The 25,823-nt window shown below is 34.5% G+C and overlaps 2 protein-coding genes, 1 long non-coding RNA gene and 1 pseudogene across 5 annotated transcripts in view; 2 read left to right on the top strand and 2 right to left on the bottom strand.

The window, feature by feature from the left end:
* The window catches only part of LOC137234818 (uncharacterized), a 1,233,955-nt gene that overhangs the window by 285,613 nt on the left and 922,519 nt on the right, over positions 1-25,823 (bottom strand). The window lies entirely within an intron of this gene.
* LOC137235473 (uncharacterized) lies at positions 562-5,720 on the bottom strand. Of its 3 annotated transcripts, XM_067758477.1 has the most exons (7): positions 5,538-5,720; positions 3,597-3,669; positions 3,248-3,310; positions 2,968-3,015; positions 1,625-2,053; positions 1,421-1,568; positions 562-1,355 (listed from the first exon to the last, which is right to left on the bottom strand). In XM_067758477.1, the coding sequence occupies exons 1-5, from the start codon at positions 5,544-5,546 to the stop codon at positions 1,974-1,976; spliced, it is 273 nt and encodes a 90-aa protein (XP_067614578.1). In that variant the 5' UTR covers positions 5,547-5,720; the 3' UTR covers positions 562-1,355; positions 1,421-1,568; positions 1,625-1,973. The 3 variants fall into 3 exon arrangements, with proteins under 3 accessions (XP_067614578.1, XP_067614577.1, XP_067614576.1); XM_067758476.1 differs by lacking the exon at positions 5,538-5,720 and having other exon boundaries at positions 3,597-4,712; XM_067758475.1 differs by lacking the exons at positions 562-1,355; positions 1,421-1,568; positions 1,625-2,053; positions 5,538-5,720 and having other exon boundaries at positions 2,823-3,015; positions 3,597-4,712.
* Positions 7,220-8,710, top strand: LOC137234145 (uncharacterized). Its single transcript, XR_010947704.1, has 2 exons — positions 7,220-7,439; positions 7,915-8,710. It is a non-coding gene; the product is annotated as an uncharacterized lncRNA (long non-coding RNA).
* Positions 8,866-9,478, top strand: LOC137234382 (uncharacterized; annotated as a pseudogene).

Here is a 25,823-nt window from a genome sequence, read left to right on the forward strand (position 1 = left end):
ACTTAATCGACTACCATAAATGTATATAATACCTACTCATATATTGCTACTTCAGACTAGGTACACTCATAAAATCAGAGTGCGGATACAATGCTGTTTAAATATTTTAGTTTTTGTATTCAATAATCGAATGTACCTTAATTAAAATTTTTTCTTGTCACACTTATACTGCTACAGTCACAAAAATTTTGTAGGCTGTACTGTTTTGATTTAGAATTCTAAACTCATTGTGACCATTTTGTATTAGCAACACAGGAATACTATATATATGACTACGAAACTTTTTCTTAGGGTTTCTCTTTAAAATTTAGTTTTTTTTTTTTTGTTTACTATCTTTAAAAGATATGCATTTATATGGACCAGTATAGAAACTTTTAAATTTAAAATTAACTTAAAAGTTATAGCCACAAAGTTATATAAAATGATATATGTTTATTATATCGACTTCACGCAGAAACTTAATCGAATCACAATTTGGTATAATGAAATTTGATTGTCATTTGTTACATTGACAATAAAATCCGACCAATTAAGCAAAACGTACCAAATTTTTGACTACATTCGGCATTCAATAAAGCACTAATGAAATGATTCAGAATTTGCATTTTGTACGGAAGATTGAGTTCAATAAAGGCTTTGGATAAAGATTAATCTCCTGTGTAAAATTTGTATTAATTACTTGTATATAATTTTTTTTTTAAATATTTAAGTGTGGCCAAAGTTTTTGTATTGAACACAAATTTAAGTAATTCACACAGTAATAAAGTATATATGTACATTCGGTACATAATAAAATCATAGAAAAAAAAAAACGAAAAATAATAATTCATAACAAGATTTTTTGTTCCTTAAATGAGCGTTGTTTTGCACAACTTTTGGACAAACGAAAGCTCCTAATATTATTATACTTTTTATAAAATTATTATATATCATAAAACTAACTTAAGAGTTTTGGTCTCGAACCGTAAATCTTTTTGTCTAAAAAATTCTGGCAGCGGCTTCTAAAGTTATTATTTGTACACGTATAGTAAAATTTACTCCGATCATAGTAGAATTCAAATGTAGTTATGTATGATAGACAACCCTCTAAAATATGTATGACGAATTTGTCAGAATAAGGTGATGGCAAATCGAATTCAACCCAATTTGCCGTGCAGAAGAGTGTCAAGTCAAAAGAATGTATGCATTAATTTCGATCAACTGACATATTGTTGTACTAATGCATTGTTATAATTGTGACCCCTGTTTTTTTTGTCGGTGAAGCTTCTTAAAATGTTTTGACTTGGCAAATTGCAATCTTTTTCGGAGCATATCCTCGGGGGTTAATCCCTTAAAAAGAAGTGTAGACACAGCTCCTAAAATTTTAAAAGTTTAAATTCAAAAAAACAATGTATTTATATAAGGGGTTATATGTAAATACCTGCCAATGCGCTATACAAGTTTGGGAACGATTTCAGCCCAATTTTGCCGTGAGTCCCGTCCAAATTCAAAGTAATTATCACGTCTGTTTTTATAATTAGAGGTAAATTTTTGATATTGTTGCATAATATTGATGCAATCGTAGATTCCTGTAAAAGGCACGAATGGTATTTAAAAAGTATTTAAAAGTAGACATTTAACTTACATATACATCTCTGTTAGAAGATGTAATTTTTTCGTCCAATTGCTGCATCTCATATACGTCACAAAGTGGAACATACTTGACGACGGGTGTAATTTGTACTTCCTGACGAACTAACTGCTCGGTAGCAACTTTCAGCCCAGCTATGGCATCCATGATAGCGGTATTTTGGGTATCAACTATCATTTGCAGGTGATCAAGTTTTTCTAAATTCTTCTCAATTGATTGTAGTTGCCTCTCAAATATTTTAAGCAAGGTGCACACGAGGCTACGCGTCATAGACGCTGCAGGCGAAATTTGTACGCTTTGATGCCGAACACATGTATATGAATGGAGAACTGCATACGAGGCGTCAGCTACATGAAAGCGACAAAGCATGAAATTTTCGTGTAGCTAAGCGTACAGCAATGTTGGTCGCTGAGCGTACGTACGCTTGAAAAAAGGAAGAACAAGATGTTTGTTAACATTTTTTGTATGCAAATTTGTGTAATTAGTTAAAAAAATGTTACTTTAATTAATAAAAGTGCGTGAAAGATATATTACCAAAGCGAAAAAGAGTACTAAACACCACAACAGCTTGGTTAGACATTGTTGAAGCGTTTAAAAGGCTAAAAAGTGTTGGGAACTAGAAATCACACTTTTCTCTAGTCCGCGGTGGTTTACAATTGCCTTTCATAATTTACAAAGGCACGGGGATGCAAACAACGTTTAGTACCTATTTTCCTTTGGTTTCGGGGACGGATATAGCTGCAGAAATTTAATTTTTTGTTTTTTTTCCAATAATTGTTTTCTTTTTGTAGCGACGCTCGAAAGTAGCTTCGTGTGCAGATCTTGAGGCGTAGAGAAATTGTAGCTTTATGAAATATCTTGTACGCGTCTATGACGCGTAGCCTCGTGTGCACCTTGCCTTACAGTGGCTGCAGCACACAACTTCGAAAACGCTTTGGGCGGCTTCTATAATAAATTGAAAAACGATCATTAATAGTGCGAATTAATAATCCTGTATCAACCCAATTAATTTCGATCGGCGTTTTTTTGTAAGCTGGTGGAAATAAAGCGCTCAGTAAATTACCGAATTTCTTAGAAAGCACAACGCGAAGTAAGCCAGTTCCGTTGGGTAAACGGATTGTCAAAGCAGCTAAAAGGAGAGCCAATTAGCCGAAATCCTTTCACCACTTGCATAGTTCCGCCATCATGAAAGTGTATAGCTACTTGGAGCGTTTCCTTTTCAAGGTCGCTTGCAAAAAAACATTATTATTTAAATTTACCGACATATAAGGCAAACTTTACTTAGCCGAGATATTTTTTCATTGCGTAGTTTTCGTTATTGTGTGATAAAACTTTACCTGTAGTATGTTCGATGACCGACGATGATAAGCTGATCCGACGAGATTCTAAAAATATAGGAAAAATTTAGTATATCAGTGTTGTCTAACCATAAGTCTACAGCTATAAATTTGCGCTAAAAAGACTCATCCATTGCGAGTGTCGATTGATATGTAATAATCATTGTAGTTATTGTAGGAATAGTCGCGAATTGCTGAGCGGTCGACTATTAATTGTGATTGACACTGGCAACAGGAGGTATGTTTTAAAGTGCTACTTTCGTATAAAAGGCTTGATTACCTATTGTAGATTCGCTGGCACACGTAACGCTGCTGGTTCTCGGGTAACTATTTTCATTTGAAACTATAATTTTTCAAAATGTGTTAAACGATGTTAGGTAATAAACAGAGCTGGTAGAATCAAGGACAGGTGTTTAATTCTCAAATAGATATGAGCAAATAATTGAAAAGAATTGAAAGTAATCGATAGTATATGAGATAATTGATCAAAAATTTAAAAACGGTGTATTCGCTACCAAGTACCAGTAACAAGTAATTGTAATTGAGAATTAAATTTTTTAATTACCAAGTATATTCATTACTACGCAGCTCTGATAATAAATCATGTTAAAGAAGGAGTGTTTACTTACATTTAACTTTCTTTGCTGGGATTGCCGCCGTCGAGGAGTTTTTGTTTTGCGCCTCAAATTTTTTGAAAATGTGCTCAAAAAGAAAAAAAATGTTAGTTATAAATATAAATAAAATAAATAAAAGTAAGGAAGTAAATAACTACATGCAAGTATGTAAAATTGGAATTAGAAGAAGTTTATCTGTTAGAGGGATACACATCAATTTGTATTCGACATCATCCAGATAAAATTCTTCTACAATAGGCGAAGGAGCGTGGTCGGCAGTGCATATTCCTAATGTAAGAGAATCGATAGGTTCTGTGAAAAAGCTGTTTAAATTCAGTAATTTCTTTCCTTTTATAACATTACTATTTTGATCTTTGAATTCTACTATTTCTACATAATCTTGTGATTTCAGCGAACAATAATTATTTGGACGTTGTGTGGATAGCATATATCCGTCAAAATAAAAACTGTTTATGCAATTATCTTTAGTCTTAAATCCTGAAAATTTAGAATCAGTGACGATTGCTTCCTGCATTACCATATTTGATATTTGTCGTAATATCTGTCTTGGTTGTCTTACGTAAGATTTCAAAACTTGTAAATAATTTTCAAAAGAATAGGCGGAATAATTTGAAGGAATACCAAGTTCTTTAACATCTTCCGCAATATGCAGTAAACCATGCACATTGTAGTTAATGCTATTTTCTCCAAACACAGCAGCATAATTTTTAACAAATAACTTTAGAATATCACTCGCTAAATCAATATTTGAGCTAAATTTTTTAGGACAAAACAATAAACGGCAAGCACAATGTAAAAGAAGGAATTCATAGTATACATCTCCAGGAATTTCGTCTTTAAAAACATAGATTCCATAGTAGAGAAGAAACATACGAAATTCTGTAGCTTTCCAGTTCGCTATATCAACCAAAGATATTGGTTTTCGAACAAATTCCTTTGTTATATAGGGACGTAAAGCTAGTAGTTTTGAAGATATGTTAATTTTTGCTTCTTTTCTAAATTTATAGTTTGACTCATTGCTTATAATACGCATGATAAATTTTCGCATTACACCTAAATCAATTAAGTGCATAACGTCTATGGGTACTTGTTTTACCATGTCAATGCCAATATTTTCGAAGGGAGATAAATTATTTCTAAAAGCTGGCGCATGTTTGTCAGGGTACTTTCGTTCTAAAAAATCTTCGTTAGAAACAAGCGTTCCAGCCTCTGTGCTATAAGTTAGGACGCCATTAATTTTGTTTCCCACTTGAGTACATTTTGGACAACCATGTCCCCCAGTATGCCCAAGTATTCCGCAAAGAAAAGCTTTTGCAGGCGCATCACAAACAAAAGCCCTTATTGTAAATTTTATGCAGCGGCCATTGAAATCGAAACCATTTTCCCGAAGTTATGCTACTTCTTCAGTGAATTCAGCCAAAAATTGGGTAACTGAACTTGGTTTCGATTTACCTAGATAAATTCCAATAGTAAAAACTGCCGTATTTGGTGTATTAACTAGTCGCAATAAAATTGGCCAAACTTGTACCCTAGAACTACGATATAATGGTAACCCATCAATATTAACATCAACAATTATGTTGTTATAATTATTTAACGTTTCTCCAATTCTATTTAGTTGCGTTTTAATGCCTATGTTATATTTTTTAAAAGAGTTTCCGCACTTTTGGGTACATTCATACCTTCTTCTAAAAGAATCGTTAAAAGTTCGGAAAGACTTTTATATGTTATTTTGTTACGAATTCCCCATTTTTTTAGTTTTTCAGAAAGAGGTACTTTCTGCGAGTAACTTGGCTCATCAGGAAGCACTTCTTCAATATCTGTCGATCTAGAAATTTGCGCGGCCGGGTCAGTTTCTTTTCTATCCAAACTTAATTTTGCACGACCCTTTTTCCTTTCTCTGCTAACTAATCGACGCATATGGCGTTTACTTACCTTACTCATGCTGCGATAGTTCTTTTATTGTATTTTTTTTTATTCTTTTATTAATTCAACACAAATTTTTTGTCATATGACTTTGCACTTATCACTCAATTTGCCAAAACTAATGACTGCCAAATACCGATTACATTGCACGTAAATTTATCGATAGAATTGTGATAGCTAATCCACTATTCCGATCATAAGAAAAACTTATTACTGGGATGCTTTGCCAAATAAGTTAAAAAAGGTACATTTTGAACATGCACGCCAGAAATATATTTTGCTGGTAGAGTCATCTGGGCGCTTCAAACCGAAGAAAACGTTAAGGCTTGTCATTGTTATCTTATAAAAAAAAATTTACTGCATACTAACAATATTGCATGCAATTTTCTGTACTTATTGTAAACAATTTTTAAACTTGTTTAGTTGAGATCGTATGTCAAATCTAAGCACTGGGAGAAGGGCCTGTCAAAGTTAACATAGTCGTAACCATATTTTTACTTACCCATATCATTTGGCATCAGTTATCGGTGCCTCAGCCTAAAAATCGTGAAATGTTCATAAAAATGAAGAAAACGAAAAAAATTACTAACATATTCCAGAAAAAATAAGTCTCTTAGTCATAACGTATCCAAAACAATGAATAAAATCTACAAAAATTTATTAAATTCACCAACTCAAATATTTTTAGGTTAATCGATATAGCGAAAACCCAAAAACCAATTGGTTGGCCATGGTATGGTTATGACTATTGTGAATGAAACTAAGTGTAATATCTTCTGCATAGACGTCAAAATTCCAAAGTGATTGGATCACCTGATTTGTAATTGACTATCGCTGTCTCATTCTGTATCTCTTTCTATCACCCGCTGAAGATAGCCGGCCCTATGCGCCGCCATATTGAACACCCTGTCAAAGAAAAAAGTAGCCATATTGAACATCCTGTGAGTCAGTTGACAGATAAGATATCACACTTAGTTTCATTCACAATGATTATGGCTACGGCGTTATGGTATGGCACTATTGACCAATTACATTGATTTCTCTAAAGTTGGTTGGATCAGCTTTTTTATATGGATATGGATACGTCAAGTTTAAACGGCCCTGAAAGCGTTCTATGTGAGGCAGGATTTACATAAAACACTTGACGCGTCATGTATCGTTCTGCGTTAGACAAGTTTTATATTTTGATTATATAACAGGCGAAGTAACGCAACTACGCGTTAACATAGAACGCTTGACGCGTCACTTCGCTGAAATGCTTTGACAGTGCCATGCTAGCAATATCTCAACTTCATGAATCGTTTTGTTACAAGGATACAATATTCATAAACTAAATAAAATAGCTATTAAAGCTAGTTGTTTTTTTTTTTTTTTTTTGATAGAAAGCTCAAAGGAAATTATGTCAAAAATCTGCAACATGTTCCAATTTTTCATTTTAATTATAACATTTTTACAGGCCACTCTAATAAAAAATCATTGCGTTCGCTTAACGCACGAACATAAATGACCTCTTAATGTGCTAACCGAAATAAGAATTGGAAGCGCGTTAGCTTTTTCCTCAGAAATTCAATTTCGGTTGCTCTCATATAATTTGTATGTGCATTCGACAGTATTCGACAGAAAAAAATCGATGGTTTTCCTAAAATAAAACAATCGATAGTGCCATCGTTATTTTTGCAGCTCTATGGATAACAAAAAACAGCTGTTATTTCTTTTCCGTGCATAAAAATATTGAACATTCTTGTTGACATCGTTTTATTGCAATATATTAAATATATATAGTGGGTTTATAAAATTGCGCGTGAAAGTTTGGACGCGATGAATTTGTTCGATTTGGCGATGATCAGCCTTAAACCGAACAAAGTTTTGTTAATCGTTTACTTTAGCTGTCAACTGCTAAATCTCGTCCAGGTGTAAAAAGACGCACCCAGGATCACGAATCCGAAGGCGGAAATTCAAAATTTTATTTCGTTTCGGAGATGTTCGCAAACAAAATTGAAAATTTTCATGTGGTTGCTGTTGTTTTGATGATTTAGTAGTACCCACAAGAAAAACTGTGCGTAAAAGTGTTTTGCGCGGATATAGTTTTGGTCTCCAAACCGATGTTGGACCCACTCAGGGTAGTTTTTTATAAGCGCGGACGAAGGCCGGCAATGCAGAAAGGTGTTCTGCGTAAAAATACTATGGATCCCACCCCGGTTTCGGAGCGCTCCGGGGCCATTTTTCGGTTTTATGGAAATAACTTTTAACAGAAATAAAATTTAGAATTTTCGCTCTCGGATTCGTGGTCCTGGAATCAAAATGCGTCTTTTGACACCTCTTCCGATATTTTTGGTCTGGTTTTAGCAGTTGTGAGCTAAAATAAACAAATACCAATGTACTCAAGTTTGTGAAACCAAGAAAATACGTTTATGTGGGGACAAGCTCAGCAAAGGAGGTCAAGGAGGATCTGGTCGCCAGTTTTTTTTAGAATTCAGGACGTGTATTCTACCTACTAAAGAGCCATGAGAAATTCAATTACATGGAAGGATTAAAAATTGCAAATACGCAGGCCTAAATGAGTCATTGTTGAGATATTACACCATTATTTACCGAAAAAGTGCCTTTGGGGAATTCTATTCGACAGCATGACACTGCTAATACGCGTCCAAAAATATCGAGAGAGGTGTCAAAAGACGCGTATTGACATCAGTATTAATAATCCGAAACCGGAAAAGAAAACTTTTATCTCTGTCCGGAGATATTTGCAGTTGAAGTTGGCGATTTTCATGTGGTTATTGTAATGTTGGGGTACCCACAAAAAAAATTGTGAATATAAGTGTTTTGCGCGGATATAGTTTTGGTCTCCAAACCGGTGTTGGACCCACCCAGGGTAATTTTTTATAAACGCGGCCGAAGGTCGCCAATGCAAAGGTGTTCTGCGCAAAAATACTGTGGATCCCACCCCCGGTTTCGGAGGGACACGTGGATCATTTTTCGGTTTTTCGTTAATATCTTTTGAACGACTTAAAATTTTTCTTCTCCGGTTTCGGATTGTTAGTACTTATGTCAATTAGCAGTGTCATGCTGTCGTATAGAATTACCTGCCTTTGTTTTAGTTTTCTCATATACTAATTTTCTACACAAAATTATATACTATGTAACATACAAAAATAACTTCGGAAATATAAATTGTATAAAAATATCTTTTAAAATACTTCAGTCTAAGGAAAAGGCAAGTATGACTTCCTAAAAAGTAAGCAACTTAGGATAAATTATATAGGATATATAGGTACTCTTCGTTTACTTCACCAACACAGAACTTGAAAAATGGAGTTCTGAATATACTTGAAAAAGAATAGATTCTCTCAATCGCGTATTGGGCCCACTTTGCGAAGATGGCAATACAGCCACTGCAACTGACACTGCTGAGATCAATAAATCTGCAGGTACTCCATCAGAAATAATTTTTGGCTCCTTTCTAGCAGTCAATAGTATGTTAAATGGAGTTACTGGCAACCGAGAACAAATCACTAAAACTATTTCACGTGCTCCTGAGCTGGAAAAATATTTCAATCACAATTTTTTAGCGATAACCCAGCAAGTGCGTTCTAAAGGGGTAAACCTCAATGCCACAGCTCCAGATTTACATGGAGTTTGATCAATTGGAACGCATCAAACAACTTGAATCCATACTCGGTGCTGAATAAATTCGCAGTATACCGGGTGAACGTACTGAAAAGCTTATACGACATGCAGAAGATAATACAAAATTTGCACAAGAAGCGGAATTAATCGAAGAAAATCTGATCTTGCCTATGAAGAGGTACAGTGAAATACAAAATAATTTATTCGAATCACTTGGGGCTATGAATAAACGACTTGAAGAAAAAATTTTAGCAGAGAAACGTGCAGAAAGCGAATTGGATATTGGGTACCTTGGTTGCTGTGTACTATTTGGGATGATTTAGGTTAAAAGGTTCCAAGTTTATTAAAAAACGCAAAATCAAAGTATGTTTTGTATAAATATGAAGTACGTTAAGTTAGCAGTTATATCAACATTCAAGTTGATATTTTAAAAAACTTTTATTTTGGTTTGTAATATAAAATTTTTATTTTTGTTTATTTTTTGAGTTTAAATATTTTCCAACTAATTAGAATTTTCTTTTTTTGAAGTTATTCAAAATTTTAAGTTAACACGAAAACTCAATTAAAATTATTTTAAAAATTAAAGTAAAGAGTACAAAGTAGTTAACACTATATTTACTCCCCCTCCAAGAAAATTTGAAACAAACAAATTATTAATTAATATTAAATGTAACCTTTTTTTGTTTTTTGTTGCTTAATGTATTTGTATTTAAATTAGTGTTAATAAGTATGTTTGCTGGTTTAAGTAAATCAATTGAAATATTTTTAATAGTATTATTGTATTGAATTGTAAATGTTTTATGTTTCTTAGATATAACTTTAAAAGGTCCTTCATAAGGTGATTCTAAATTAGATTTACGAAGAACTTTAACAAAAACATACTCACAATTTTCTAATTGTTTAGGAACGAAAACATTTTCTTTGTTATGATGAAAAACTTTAGAACGAACAAGTGAAAAATATTCTCTTATTTTATGAAGAGCGTCATTAGAAAAATCATGTTCTTTATTACTATTTGAAATAATTAATTCACCAGGTATTCTAAGTGTTTGGCCATAAACAAGTTCAGCAGATGAACATTTTAAATCTTCTTTAATAGAAGTTCGTAAACCAAGTAGAATGAATGGTAAAATGTCAGACCAATGAACCGAGTCGTTTGATGCTATAATTGCTGCTTTTAAAGTTCGATGAAATCTCTCTATCATGCCATTTGCTTGGGGATGGTAAGGAGATGTATGAATTTTATGAGAACCTAAAAGTTTAGTTAATTCTGTAAAAAATTTTGAGGTGAATTGTGAACCTTGATCTACTGTAATGTTTAATGGTATACCAAATCGTGGTATATAATTTTGAATAAAAGTTTTTACTATAGTATTTGTTGAAATATCTTTAAGCGGATAAGCTTCAGGCCAACGTGAAAATCTGTCAATAATTGTTAAAATATAACAATTTCCATTTGAAACTGGAAGAGGTCCAACAATATCCATATGAATATGTTCAAAACGGCCTGATGGTATTTGAATTTTTTGGATAGGAGATTTAGTATGTCTTGAAATTTTGGATTTTTGACAATTGATGCAAGATGAAGTCCAATCGTTAATCTCTTTACGCATGTTAGGCCAATAATATTTATTTTGAATTAATTTTCTAGTTGTTCTTATACTTGGATGAGATAATGAGTGAATTTTGTCAAATATAATTCTTCTCATAGAATGTGGAACATAAGGTCGAAAAGGTTGTAGAGAAACATCACACCATATATTTAAATTAATAACTGGAATATGAATTTCCTTTAAATTATTTTTAGAAGTTTGATCAGAAATGGTTTTTTGTAAAAATGTATCAGTTTGTTGTTCTTTATATAAAGTTTCTAAATTTATATCTTGAGTTGAAATTGCATTTATTTCTGGAATACGGGAAAGTGTGTCGGCAACTATGTTGTCTTTTCCACGTATATATTGAATATCATTTGTAAATTGAGCAATATATTCAAGGTGACGTAGTTGACGAGGAGATCTATCTACTTTAGAATTTAGAACATGAATTAAAGGTTTATGATCAGTATAAATAGTAAAAGTTCTACCTTCAAGAAAATGCTTAAAATGTTTAATTGAATTATAAATAGCCAAAAGTTCACGATCAAATGTTGAATATTTAGTTTCTGTTGTAGTTAATTTTCTTGAAAAATAAGCTAAGGGTTCTAGTATATTATTGCTAGTTTGTTGAAGAACTGCTCCAATAGCAACATTTGATGCATCTACTGCTAATGATAAAATACCATTTTTGTCGAAATGTGTAAGTAAAGTATTTTTGGCAAAAAGTTTTTTAACATTTTCGAAAGCTGTTGTGGTTTCATTTGTCCAATTTAATTGTTTAAGTTTGTTTTTAATTGCATGTGTTAACATTTCATGCAGAGGACTAAGTTCTGTTGCTAACATTTTAATATATCTGTGATAGTAATTTATCATACCTAAAAATTTTTGTAATTTATTTATAGAAATTGGTTTTTCAAAATTTGTTATGATTTCAATTCTATCGAAAGATGGTTTAATACCTTCGCCTGAAATTTCGTAACTTAAGAAATTTAATTTATTTACACCGAGAGTACATTTTGAAGGTTTGATATTTAAATTATATTCTTCAAGTCTTTTGAAAACTGATTTTAAATGATTTATATGTTGATCTTCATTATCACTGGCAATAAGAATGTCTTCAATGTATGTAAATACAAAATCGAAATCAGAAAATATTTCATTAATAAAGCGTTGGAAAGTTTGAGCACTGTTTCGTAAACCGAAAGGCATTCTTACGAATTCAAACATTCCAAAAGGGGTAGTTATTGCAGTTTTATGAATGTCTTCTTCTGCCATTGGAATTTGGTGGTAAGCACGCACAAGATCAATTTTGGAAAAAAATTGTTTGTTTTTTAAATCAATTGTTAAATCGTGAATATGTGGTAAAGGATACAGATCTGGTGTAGTAATAAAATTAAGTCTTCGATAGTCTCCGCAAGGTCTCCAATCATTTGGTTCTTTTTTAGGAACGAGATGAAGTGGAGATGCAATAGGAGAATTTGAGGGTCTGCATATACCCGTTTTAATTAAAAATTCAAATTCAGCTTTAGCAATTTTAAGTTTGATTGGATCAAGACGTCTGGGTTTCGAAAATGGTAAAATACCTTTTGTTTCTATCCTGTGAACCGTATGGTGTTTAACTTTTTTAGTATAATCTGGTTCACAGGTAATAGATGGAAATTCATTAAGTAATTTTGAAAACTTATTTTCGACAATAGGAATTTTGAGTGAGAAAATATCAGAAAATCCAGAAGAGCCAGTAACTTTAATTTTTGTAGTAGAATCCATTATTTCTTTATTTTTAATATTGACAATAATTCCGAATTTTTCTAAAAAGTTTGCTCCTAAAATTGGTGTATCAATATTCGCAATAATGAATGGAAATTCAAAATCTCTTCTTAAACCTAAATCAATTTTAAGTAGTTTTGTACCGAAAGTTTCAATTGAAGAACAGTTTGCTGCAGTCAAAGTAAGATCCGAATTTCTTTTATAAATTTTAAATTTAGAAAAAGGAATAACTGATACAACTGCACCGGTATCGATAAGAAAATTAAGTTTATTGAATTTATCAAATATGAATAGGCGACGAGTAGGTTTAATAATAGTTCCATTATCCGTCACCGTCATAATGGATCGTTTCAGTTTAAATTTTGTTCGGAATTTGAATTGTGATTTTGATTAAAATTGCATGGGGGTATACATTTAAGAGCGTTATTCTTAAATTTTTTGTGATACCAACAAATATTTGTTTGTGAAGTAAAATTACGATTGTTTGAAAAATTTCTTGATTTTGAAAAATTTCGAGATTTAAATCTATTTCTATCTTTAGATCTTGAACGGATTTGTAATTGATTAATATCATTAGAAATTTTATTTAAATTTTGAAAAATAGCCGTGGTTAATTCAGTTAAATTTTTAACGCATTGTTCTAAAATATTATTATTTATACTTGAGACTACAGGAGATTTGGAAGAATGACGTTTGTTGATTAAATCAAAAAGTTTGTCAGCTAAAATAATTACTTCATCTTTATTTTGATTGTTACTAGAAGTTAAATGGATTTGTATTTCTTGTGGTAATTTATGAATCCATAATTTGAAAAGTAATTCTTGACTTACAATGGAGTCAGTACCTATAAGTGATTTCATAAATCTGAATAATTCAGATGGTGAACGATCACCAAGTTCAGTTTTTGAAAATAATTGTTCTAATCGTTTTTCTTCGCTAAGAGAAAATCTTTCACATATAATTTTTTTGATTGTATCATATTTATTAAAAAGAGGAGGAGGGTTAATAACATCTAAAATTTTAGATATAGTATCTCGTTGAAGAGTAATTAGAACATTTTGAAATTTTAAATTATCATCATTGATATTGTTAATTTCAAATTGTCCTTCAACAAGCAAAAACCAGGCATCAGGACAATCTTGCCAAAATTGTGGTAATTTAATAGATTTAGTAGAAGGAAAATTTGTAAAGTTATCTTGTGTTGAAGTATTTTGTGTTGTATTAGAGATGTTGTTTTGTGTTGTATTAATGTTAGAATTTTGAGTTGTGTTGTGAGTCATGATGTTATTTGTATGGTTGATATTTTGATTTTCTGCATTTGTAAATTTACGAGTTCGTATTGGTGAACGTAGAACCATATGAAAAAAAAAAATAAAATAAAATAAAATGAAAAATTTGAAAATTAGGAAATATTTAAGATTTTTTTTGGAAAGGGAGTTAACAATTTAAATAAAATATTTAATTTTATATAAAAAATAAGTAAATTTAAATAATTGTTAAAATATAAAAATAATCTTAAAATAAATTTGAAAGTTAAAAGGTTTAAAATTTTAATTTAAATTATAATTGAAAAATTTTAAATTTAATATTAGAATAAAAATTGTACTTACATAAAATTAAATTTAATAAAAAAATATTAAAATTAATAAGTAGTTGATTGATGATTGGCAATGGCATTTACGTTATTCGAGAAATTTTGATTGTTGATAAATATTTTCGTTTTGATTGTAGTTGGAAGTCTGGTCAGTCTGGTGACTAGAAGGTCTATTGAGTTATGTATATCGATTTCTCTGATGAGCAAATAGCTTTCATACATGTAGAATGCACAAATTGTAAAGAATTTCATTACTTTAACATTTTTTTTGCTTTCGCAAATCAGTTCGTGCACTTAAAAATGTTGTATGTACATAAATAACTGGTTGTTTGGTTACAAAGCAATTTTGTGTATTGCATAAAATGTTCTAGTTTATGAGTTACACTGGATTGTTTTCATTTTTCTTCATATATTTTTAAGTTGCGTTAAACAATTCATGATAATTTGAACCACACGTGTCTTTTATATTTTAAGTTTTGCATTTAATATTGGCAAGATGACGGTTGAAGACGGTTGAAACTTCGTATGAGCTTCTGTTGGTAGCTACTTTCAGCTAGATGAGAAAAATTGGTTGCGCGGAAGTACTACACCACTTTTGTCAAACGAAAATTATATCGTTCTTGAACTTATTGGGGTTTAATTGATTCGATTGCAGGATCGTTGGTAGGATCGCCAATATATCAACATTCAAGTTGATATTTTAAAAAACTTTTATTTTGGTTTGTAATATAAAATTTTTATTTTTGTTTATTTTTTGAGTTTAAATATTTTCCAACTAATTAGAATTTTCTTTTTTTGAAGTTATTCAAAATTTTAAGTTAACACGAAAACTCAATTAAAATTATTTTAAAAATTAAAGTAAAGAGTACAAAGTAGTTAACACTATAGCAGTAGTAGAGGGTGTTGTTTATCTTTTTAGTTAAAGGATCTTTAGTAAAACATAAATACTTGATTTTCCTCAAAGGAAAAATTAGTCCAGCCCTACAATTATGTACAAATTTAAAAGAACATGCAATTTATATGTTAACCCGCAAGCAGCCAAGTTTACTGTTGAGTATGATCCTATATATTCTACTAAAATAATAATAATAGTGTTTTTTCTCGGTAAATATCCGCTTCTCTTCCAATATGTGGTGTGCTGTTTTTAATTGTTCCCACTGGTCATCCTAAACGTTTTTGGCCGACTCCGAACGCATATGCTTTGGCAGATGACTTTTTTGCTGAGAAACTTTCATGGCAGAAGCACAATCGAAGAGTTAATCAAGCCACAAAATCTGTTTGAAGTAAGTTGTTCGCCCACTTTTCAAAAAGGATAAAAAACATTCTCCGAAAATTTAACCCTTACTTCGGCGTGGTCGGTAAGTACTAGTAATTTAAGTTCGGTATAGGGCGCAACAATTTTTCTTAAATAATTCGATTCCATCACCTGTAATTTTTTATATTTTCCTCATTTCGTTGCTGATTTGTTTTCAATATATCTTAAAAAGGGCTACATAGATTTCAAACTGACTAATCCCAACTGTATCCAAAAGAGACTAAAGGGCATCAATTATGTACAACTGTAGACAAAAGAGATCAATCGGGGTCAATCTCTTTAGGGATTAATCGCATGATTTTTTGCAGGGTTGTATCATCGTGTGAATTGGAGAAATGTGTTCGTGTGAATGGACTCCATAGTAGCGTGCGAATGTACACAGAAACAAATGCTTTAACGTTTGAAGAGATTCGTCGTCATTTTGAAAAGAATCGACAAACACCTATTCATTCTTACCCGCACAACGCATGCATTTGTTCGTCGATCGCAACCAATCCTGTATGTAATAACCACCGCATGAGGTATACGCAACTTATGTGGAACAAAATCGACCGACGCATCTCTTCAAACACAGGCGACCAACGTAACATACATATATCTTGCATGCATTCAAAACGTTTCTCACACTGCAGGGCATTCGACACTCTGCTTCTGTCGTAAGTGTGAATGTGTTTATTTTAGCAACGCCAACATAATTACGTTCCCACGGGCAAGCAAAACGCGTGCGATATATAAGCCACGCTTATGCACAAGCAACCGTGCGAACGGTTGCTATGTATAAACGATTACATCGCTCATGCAATATGTATGTACGTATGTTTAGAATATAGGAATTTAGTACATAAGAATTTGTTTAGAATATTTTAGTATAAATAAGACGAAATGTTATGAATAACAAGTAAGGAAGGCTAAGTTCGGATGTAACCGAATATTACATACTCAGTTGAGAGCTATGGAGACAAAATAAGGGAAAATCACCTCGTAGTAAAATGAACCTAGGGTAACCCTGGAATATGTTTGTATGACATGTGTGTCAAATGGAAGGTATTAAAGAGTATTTTAAGAGGGAGTGGGCCATAGTTCTATAGATGGACGCCATTTAGGAATATCGCCATAAAGGTGGACCAGGGCTGACTCTAGAGTTTGTTTGTACGATATGGGTATCAAATGAAAAGTGTTAATGAGTATTTTAAAAGGGAGTGGGCCTTAGTTCTAGAGGTGGACACCTTTTCGGAATATCGTTATAAAGGTGGACCAGGGTTGACTCTAGAATGCTTTTGTACAATATGGGTATCAAACGAAAGGTGTTAATAAGTATTTTAAAAGGGAATGGGCCTTAGTTCTATGGGTGGACGCCTTTTCGGGATATCGCCGTAAACGTGGACCAGGGGTGACTCTAGAATGCGTTTGTACAATATGGGTATCAAATGAAAGGTGTTAATGAGTATTTTAAAAGGGCGTGGGCCTTAGTTCTATAGGTGGACGCCTTTTCGAGATATCGCCATAAAGGTGGACCAGGGGTGACTCTAGAATTTTTTTGTACGATATGGGTATCAAATGAAAGGTGTTAATGAGTGTTTTAAAATGTAGTGGGCCTTAAATCTATAAGTGGACGCCTTTTCGAGATATCGTCATAAACGTGGACTAGGGGTGACTCTAGAATGCGTATGTACAATATGGATATCAAACGAAAGGTGTTGATGGGTATTTTAAAACGGAGTGGGCCTTAGTTCTATGGGTGGACGCCTTTTCGAGATATCGCCATAAAGGTGGACCAGGGCTGACTCTAGAATTTGTTTGTACGATATGGGTATCAAATGAAAGGTGTTAATAAGTATTTTAAAAGGGAGTGGGCCTTAGTTGTATAGGTGGACGCCTTTTCGAGATATCGCCATAAAGGTGGACCAGGGGTGACTCTATAATGTGTTTGTACGATATGGGTATCAAATTAAAGGTATTAATGAGGGTTTTAAAAGGGAGCGGTAGTAGTTGTATATGTGAAGGCGTTTTCGAGATATTGACCAAAATGTGGACCAGGGTGAACCAGAACATCATCTATCGGGTACCGCTAATTTATTTGTATATGTAGTACCACGAACAGTTATCCTTCCAAGAATCCAAGGGCTTTTGATTTCGCCCTGCCAAACTTTTACATTTTCTTCTACTTAATATGGTAGGTGTCACACCCATTTTGCAAAGTTTTTTTCTAAAGTTACATTTTACGTCAATAGACCAATCCAATTACCATGTTTCATCCCCTTTTTCGTATTTGGTATATTATTATGGCATTTTTTTCGTTTTTAGTAATTTTCGATATCGAAAAAGTGGGCGTGGTCATAGTCGGATTTCGGCCTTTTTTTACACCAATATAAAGTGAGTTCAGATGAGTACGTGAACTGAGTTTAGTAAAGATATATCGATTTTTGCTCAAGTTATCCTGTTAACGGCCGAGCGGAAGGACAGACGGTCGACTGTGTATAAAAACTGGGCGTGGCTTCAACCGATTTCGCCCTTTTTCACAAAAAACAGTTATCGTCCTAGAATCTAAGCCTCTACCAAATTTCACAAGGATTGGTCATGTTTTTTCGACATATGGCATTAAAAGTATCCTAGGCAAATTAAACGAAAAAGGGCGGAGCCACGCCCATTTTGAAAATTTCTTTTATTTATGTATTTTGTTGCACCATATCATTACTGGAGTTGAATGTTGACATAATTTACTTATATACAGTAAAGATATTAAATTTTTTTGTTAAAATTTGACTTAAAAAAAATTTTTTTTTTAAAGTGGGCGTGTTCTGCATCCGATTTTTCTAATGTTTATTTAGCACATATATAGTAATAGTAGTAACGTTCCTGCCAAATTTCATCATGATATCTTCAAGGACTGCCAAATTATAGCTTGCAAAACTTTTAAATTACCTTCTTTTAAAAGTGGTCGGTGCCACGCCCATTGTCCAAAATTTTACTCATTTTCTATTCTGCGTTATAAATTCAACTCACCTACCAAGTTTCATCGCCTTATCCGTCTTTGGTAATGAATTATCGCACTTTTTCGGTTTTTCGAAATTTTCGATTTCGAAACAGTGGGCGTGGTTATGGTCCGATATCGTTCATTTTAAATAGCAATATGATATTTTATAGCAAAATGATATGAGTGCTTAGGAACCTACATACCAAATTTCATCAAGATACCTCAAAATTTACTCAAGTTATCGTGTTAACGGACAGACGGACGGACGGACGGACGGGCGGACGGACATGGCTCAATCAAATTTTTTTTCGATCCTGATGATTTTTATATATGGAAGACTATGTCTATATCGATTCCTTTATACCTGTACAACCAACCGTTATCCAATCAAAGTTAATATACTCTGTGAGCTCTGCTCAACTGAGTATAAAAAGAACTTACTCTTGGTGCCGCATGAATGGCACTTCCCAAATTATTAGCATTCTTAAATTCTACATGGCGATCATTCCATTATTATTATTTTGAACTGCTGAAACTAAACCGGTAGCCTCCTTATTACTTCGAGCTGCTGAAACTAAACCGCCATTCTCCTTTGAGCTGCTGAATTAAATCGGCAGACTCCCTCGTCTGCTGCTTGAAATATATGCAGACTTTCTTTAAAAATCTCTAAACTCTTGAAAGGAACCTGCAAATACCTGCTACAATATCTCAAGCAGGACAATCACCTACTGTATTAATTGATTATCCTGCCAAGTACTACCAGCAGACAGCTATTTTAAAGCAGACTGCTAAACTCTTGACAGAACGCACACATCAACTTATTCCCGATGACACATTATTTTCGAAGTATTTAATCCCGATGACATATTATTTTCGAAGGCACACCCGCGTGATACAACGGACGACTTCTTTTAAAAATTATACAGTAGGATAAAAACAACAAAGGAAGAAATTCAAGAGGTATGCCAAGCATAATTGTAGGGTGGAATACACAACAATTTGAATGGCAGTAATAAACAAACAATTTGAAAGGCAGTAAAAAACAAACAGTTTGAATGGCAGCATAAAGCATTACGAAGTGGAATAAGTCTTGGCCTGAAGCAAACACATCAAGGAGACAAAGAGGACACCAGAATATGTATTTATTATTTAAGTATTTTGAACGTTATATCAGAAACATATGGCAACATAACGGCTGCCAGTTTAAAGGCAAAAAGTAGATTTCTGCCAATAAATTAATGAAAGTTTTTTTTCTTTCTCTATCCTTTTCAAATGAATGACATTAATAGTCAAGACGAATTTGATGCAGTATTCTCGCGTTATGGTAAATTAATTGAAGAAAAGGAAAACAAAATTAGAAAAGGTAGTAGCAAAATCAGTAGAAATAGAAACAGTAGAAAAATTAAACAGGGCCCTAAGGCAATTACAATAGAAGAATATAGGCGTAGGATAAAACGACAAAAGATAGAGGAACCAAGGATTCCAAAGCCTACTAAAAGCAAAAGAAAAAGAGGAGGAAAAAGTTTAATTTAAGAAGGGCAGTAGCGATTTTGTACCAAAAAATTTATTTGACAACAAGCACGGAAGAATGAATCAGTTTGAAGAATGAAATACGAAATTTAAAGAGCATATAAAAAACAAGTAAGGAAGGCTAAGTTCGGTTGTAACCGAACATTACATACTCAGTTGAGCTATGAAGACAAAATAAGGGAAAATCACCATGTAGGAAAATGAACCTAGGGTAACCCTGGGCCATTCTGGCCATAAATGTGGGCCAGGGGTGACTCTAGAATTTGTTTCTACGATATGGGTATCAAATGAAAGGTGTTAATGAGTATTTTAAAAGGGAGTGGGCCTTAGTTCTATAAGGGGACGCCTTTTCGAGATATGGCCATAAATGTGGGCCAGGGGTGACTCTAGAATTTGTTTCTACGATATGGGTATCAAATGAAAAGTGTTAATGAGTATTTTAAAAGGGAGTAGGCCTTAGTTCTATAAGTGGACGCCTTTTCGAGATATCGCCATAAAGGTGGACCAGGGGTGACTCTAGAATTTGTTTGTACGTTACGGGTATCAAATGAATGGTGTTAATGAATATTTTAAAAGGGAGTGGACCTTAGTTCTATAGGTGGACTCCATTTCGAGATATCGCCTTAAAGGTGGACCAGGGGTGACTCTAGAATGCGTTTGCACTATATGAGTGGGCCTTAGTTCTATGGGTGGACGCCTTTTCGAGATATCGCCATAAAGGTGGACCAGTGGTGACTCTAGAATTTGTTTGTACGATATGGGTATCAAATGAAAGGTGTTATTGAGTATTTTAAAAGGGAGTGGACCTTAGTTCTATAAATGGACGCCTTTTCGAGATATCGCCATAAAGGTGGACCAGGGCTGACTCTAGAATTTGTTTGTACGATATGGCTATCAAATGAAAGGTGTTAATGAGTATTTTAAAAGGGAGTGGGCCTTAGTTCTATAGGTGGACGCCTTTCCGAGATATCGCCATAAAGGTGAACCAGGGGTGACTCTATAATGTGTTTGTACTATATAGTTGTATATGTGAAGGCGTTTTCGAGATATCGACCAAAATGTGGACCCGGGGTGCACCAGAACATCATCTGTCGGGTACCGCTAATTTATTTATATATATATAAACCACGAACAGTATTCCTACCAAGATTCCAAGGGCTTTTGATTTCGCCCTGTAGAACTTTTTCATTTCATTCTACTAAATATGGTAGGTGTCACACCCATTTTACAAAGTTTTTTTCTAAAGTTATATTTTGCGTCATTAAACCAATCCAAATACCATGTTTCATCCCTTTTTTCGTATTTGGTATAGAATTATGGATTTTTTTTTCGTTTTTGGTAATTTTCGATATCGAAAAAGTAGGCGTGGTCATAGTCGGATTTCGGCCATTTTTTATACCAATACAAAGTGAGTTCAGATAAGTACGTGAACTGAGTTTAGTAAAGATATATCGATTTATGCTCAAGGTGTTAATGAGTATTTTAAAAGGGCGTGGGCCTTATTTCTATAGGTGGACGCCTTTTCGAGATATCGCCATAAAGGTGGACCAGGGGTGACTCTAGAATTTCATTCTACGATATGGGTATCAAATGAAAGGTGTTAATGAGTAGTTTAAAAGGGCGTGGGCCTTATTTCTATAGGTGGACGCCTTTTCGAGATATCGCCATAAAGGTGGTCCAGGGGTGACTCTAGAATTTGTTTCTACGATATGGGTATCAAATGAAAGGTGTTAATGAGTATTTTAAAAGGGAGTGGGCCTTAGTTCTATAAGGGTCGCCTTTTCGAGATATGGCCATAAATGTGGGCCAGGGGTGACTCTAGAATTTGGCCTTAGTTCTATAGGTGGACGCCTTTTCGAGATATCGCCATAAAGGTGGACCAGGGGTTACTCTATAGTTTGTTTGTGCGATATGGGTATCAAATGAAAGGCGTTAATGAGTAATTTAAAAGGGAGTGAACCTTAGTTCTATTGGTGGACGCCTTTTCGAGATATCGCCATAAAGGTGGACCAGGGGTGACTCTAGAATTTGTTTCTACGATATGGGTATCAAATGAAAGTTGTTAATGAGTTTTTTAAAAGGGAGTGGGCCTTAGTTCTATTGGTGGACGCCTATTCGAGATATCGCCATAAAGGTGGACCAGGGGTGACTCTAGAATTTGTTTCTACGATATGGGTATCAAACGAAAGGTGTTAATGAGTGTTTTAAAAGGAAGTGGGCCTTAGTTCTATTGGTGGACGCCTATTCGAGATACCGCCATAAAGGTGGGCCAGGGGTGACTCTAGAATTTGTTTCTACGATATGGGTATCAAATGAAAGATGTTAGTGAGTGTTTTAAAAGGGAGTGGGCCTTAGTTCTATTGGTGGACGCCTATTCGGGATATCGCCATAAAGGTGGGCCAGGGGTGACTCTAGAATTTGTTTCTACGATATGGGTATCAAATCAAAGTTGTTAATGAGTGTTTTAAAAGGGAGTGGGCCTTAGTTCTATTGGTGGACGCCTTTTCGGGATATCGCCATAAAGGGTGACTCTAGAATTTTTTTGTACGATATGGGTATCAAATGAAAGGTGTTAATGAGTATTTTAAAAGGGTGTGGGCCTTACTTCTATAGGTGGACGCCCTTTCGAGATATGGTTATAAAGTTGGACCAGGGTTGACTCTAGAATGCGTTTATACAATATTGGTATCAAACGAAAGGTGATAGCGAGTATTTTAAAAGGGAGTGGGCCTTAGTTCTATGGGTGGACGCCTTTTCGAGATATCGCCATAAAGGTGGGCCAGGGGTGAATCTAGAATTTGTTTCTACGATATGGGTATCAAATGAAAGGTGTTAATGAGTATTTTTAAAAGGGAGTGGGCCTTAGTTCTATAGATGGCCGCCTTTTCGAGATATCGCCATAAAGGTGGACCAGGGGTGACTCTAGAATTTGTTTCTACGATATGGGTATCAAACGAAAGGTGTTAACGAATATTTTAAAAGGGAGTGGGCCTTAGTTCTATGGGTGGACGCCTTTTCGAGATATCGCCATAAAGGTGGACCAGGGCTGACTCTAGTATTTGTTTGTACGATATGGCTATCAAATGAAAGGTGTTAATGAGTATTTTAAAAGGGAGTGGGCCTTAGTTCTATAGGTGGACGCCTTTCCGAGATATGGTTATAAAGGTGGACCAGGGTTGACTCTAGAATGCGTTTGTACAATATTGGTATCCAACGAAAGGTGATAGCGAGTATTTTAAAAGGGAGTGGGCCTTAGTTCTATGGGTGGACGCCTTTTCGAGATATCGCCATAAAGGTGGGCCAGGGGTGACTCTAGAACTTGTTTCTACGATATGGGTATCAAATGAAAGGTGTTAATGAGTATTTTTAAAAGGGAGTGGGCCTTAGTTCTATAGATGGCCGCCTTTTCGAGATATCGCCATAAAGGTGGACCAGGGGTGACTCTAGAATTTGTTTCTACGATATGGGTATCAAACGAAAGGTGATAATGAGTATTTTAAAAGGGAGTGGGCCTTAGTTCTATGGGTGGACGCCTTTTCGAGATATCGCCATAAAGGTGGACCAGGGCTGACTCTAGAATTTGTTTGTACGATATGGCTATCAAATGAAAGGTGTTAATGAGTATTTTAAAAGGGAGTGGGCCTTAGTTCTATAGGTGGACGCCTTTCCGAGATATGGTTATAAAGGTGGACCAGGGTTGACTCTAGAATGCGTTTGTACAATATTGGTATCAAACGAAAGGTGATAATGAGTATTTTAAAAGGGAGTGGGCCTTGGTTCTATTGGTGGACGCCTTTTCGGGATGTCGCCATAAAGGTGGACCAGAGGTGACTCTAGAATTTTTTTGTACGATATGGGTATCAAATGAAATGTTTTAATGAGTATTTTAAAAGGGATTGGGCATTAGTTCTATAGGTGGACGCCTTTTCGAGATATCGCCATAAAGGTGGACCAGGGGTGACTCTAGAATATGTTTGTGCGCTATGGGTATCAAGTGAAAGGTGTTAATAAGTATTTTAAAAGGGAGTGGGCCTTAGTTCTATAGGTGGAAGCTTTTTCGAGATATGGCCATAAAGGTGGACCAGGTGTGATTCTAGAGTTTGTTTGTACGACATGGGTATCAAATGAAAGGTGTTAATGAGTATTTTAAAAGGGAGTGGGCCTTAGTTCTATAGGTGGACGCCTTTTAGAGATATCGCCATAAAGGTGGACCAGGGGTGACTCTAGAATTTGTTTCTACGATATGGATATCAAACGAAAGGTGTTAATGAGTATTTTAAAAGGGAGTGGGCCTTAATTCTATAGGTGGACGCCTTTTCGAGATATAGTTATAAAGGTGGACCAGGGTTGACTCTAGAATGCGTTTGTACAATATGGGTATCAAACGAAAGGTGATAATGAGTATTTGAAAAGGGAGTGGGCCTTAGTTCTATAGGTGGATTCCTTTTCGATATATCGCCACAAAGGTGGACCAGGGGTGACTCTAGAATGCATTTGAATATGGGTATCAAACGAAAGGTGTTAATGAGTATTTTAAAAGGGAGTGGGCCTAAGTTCTATTGGTGGACGCCTTTTCGAGATATCGCCATAAAGGTGGGCCAGGGGTGACTCCAGAACTTGTTTCTACGATATGGGTATCAAATGAAAGGTGTTAATGAGTATTTTAAAAGGGAGTGGGCTCTAGTTCTATTGGTGGACGCCTTTTCGAGATATAGCCATAAAGGTGGAACAGGGGTGACTCCAGAACTTGTTTCTACGATATGGTATCAAATGAAAGGTGATAATGAGTATTTTAAAAGGGAGTGGGTCTTAGTTCTATAGGTGGACGCCTTTTCGAGATATCGCCATAAAGGTGGACCACGGGTGACTCTAGAATGTGTTTGTACGATATGGGTATCAAATTAAAGGTATTAATGAGGGTTTTAAAAGGGAGTGATGGTAGTTGTATAGGTGGTCGCCTTTTCGAGATATCGGCATAAAGGTGGACCAAGAGTGAAAAGTGTTAATGAGTATTTTAAAAGGGAGTGAGCTTTAGTTCTATAGGTGGACGCTTTTTTGAGATATCGCCATAAAGGTGGACCAGGGGTGACTCTAGAATTTGTTTGTACGATATGGGTATCAAATGAAAGGTGTTAATGAGTATTTTAAAAGGGAGTGGGCCTTAGTTCTATAAATGGACGCCTTTTCGAGATATCGCCATAAAGTTGGACCAGGTGTGACTCTAGAGTTTGTTTGTACGATATGGGTATCAAATGAAAGGTGCTAATGAGTTTTTTAAAAGGTCGTGGGCATTAGTTCTATAGGTGGACACCTTTTCGAGATATCGCCATAAAGTTGGACCAGGTGTGACTCTAGAGTTTGTTTGTACGATATGGGTATCAAATGAAAGGTGCTAATGAGTTTTTTAAAAGGTCGTGGGCCTTAGTTCTATTGGTGGACGCCTTTTCTAGATATCGCTATAAAGGTGGATCAGGGGTGACTCTAGAATTTGTTTCTACGGTATGGGTATCAAACGAAACCTGTAAATGGTATTTTAAAAGGGAGTGGGCCTTAGTTCTATAGCTGGACGCCTTTTCGAGATATCGCCATAAAGGTGGACCAGGGGTGACTCTAGAATTTTTTTGTACGATATGGGTATCAAATGAAATGTTTTAATGAGTATTTTAAAAGGGATTGGGCATTAGTTCTATAGGTGGGCGCCTTTTCGTGATATCGCCATAAAGGTGGACCAGGGGTGACTCTAGAATATGTTTATGCGATATGGGTATCAAGTGAAAGGTCTTAATAAGTATTTTAAAAGGGAGTGGGCCTTAGTTCTATAGGTGGACGCCTTTTCGAGATATCGCCATAAAGGTGGACCAGGGGTGACTCTAGAATTTGTTTGTACGACATG

Source organism: Eurosta solidaginis, chromosome X (assembly GCF_040869045.1).
Source record: "Eurosta solidaginis isolate ZX-2024a chromosome X, ASM4086904v1, whole genome shotgun sequence".
NCBI lineage: Eukaryota > Metazoa > Arthropoda > Insecta > Diptera > Tephritidae > Eurosta > Eurosta solidaginis.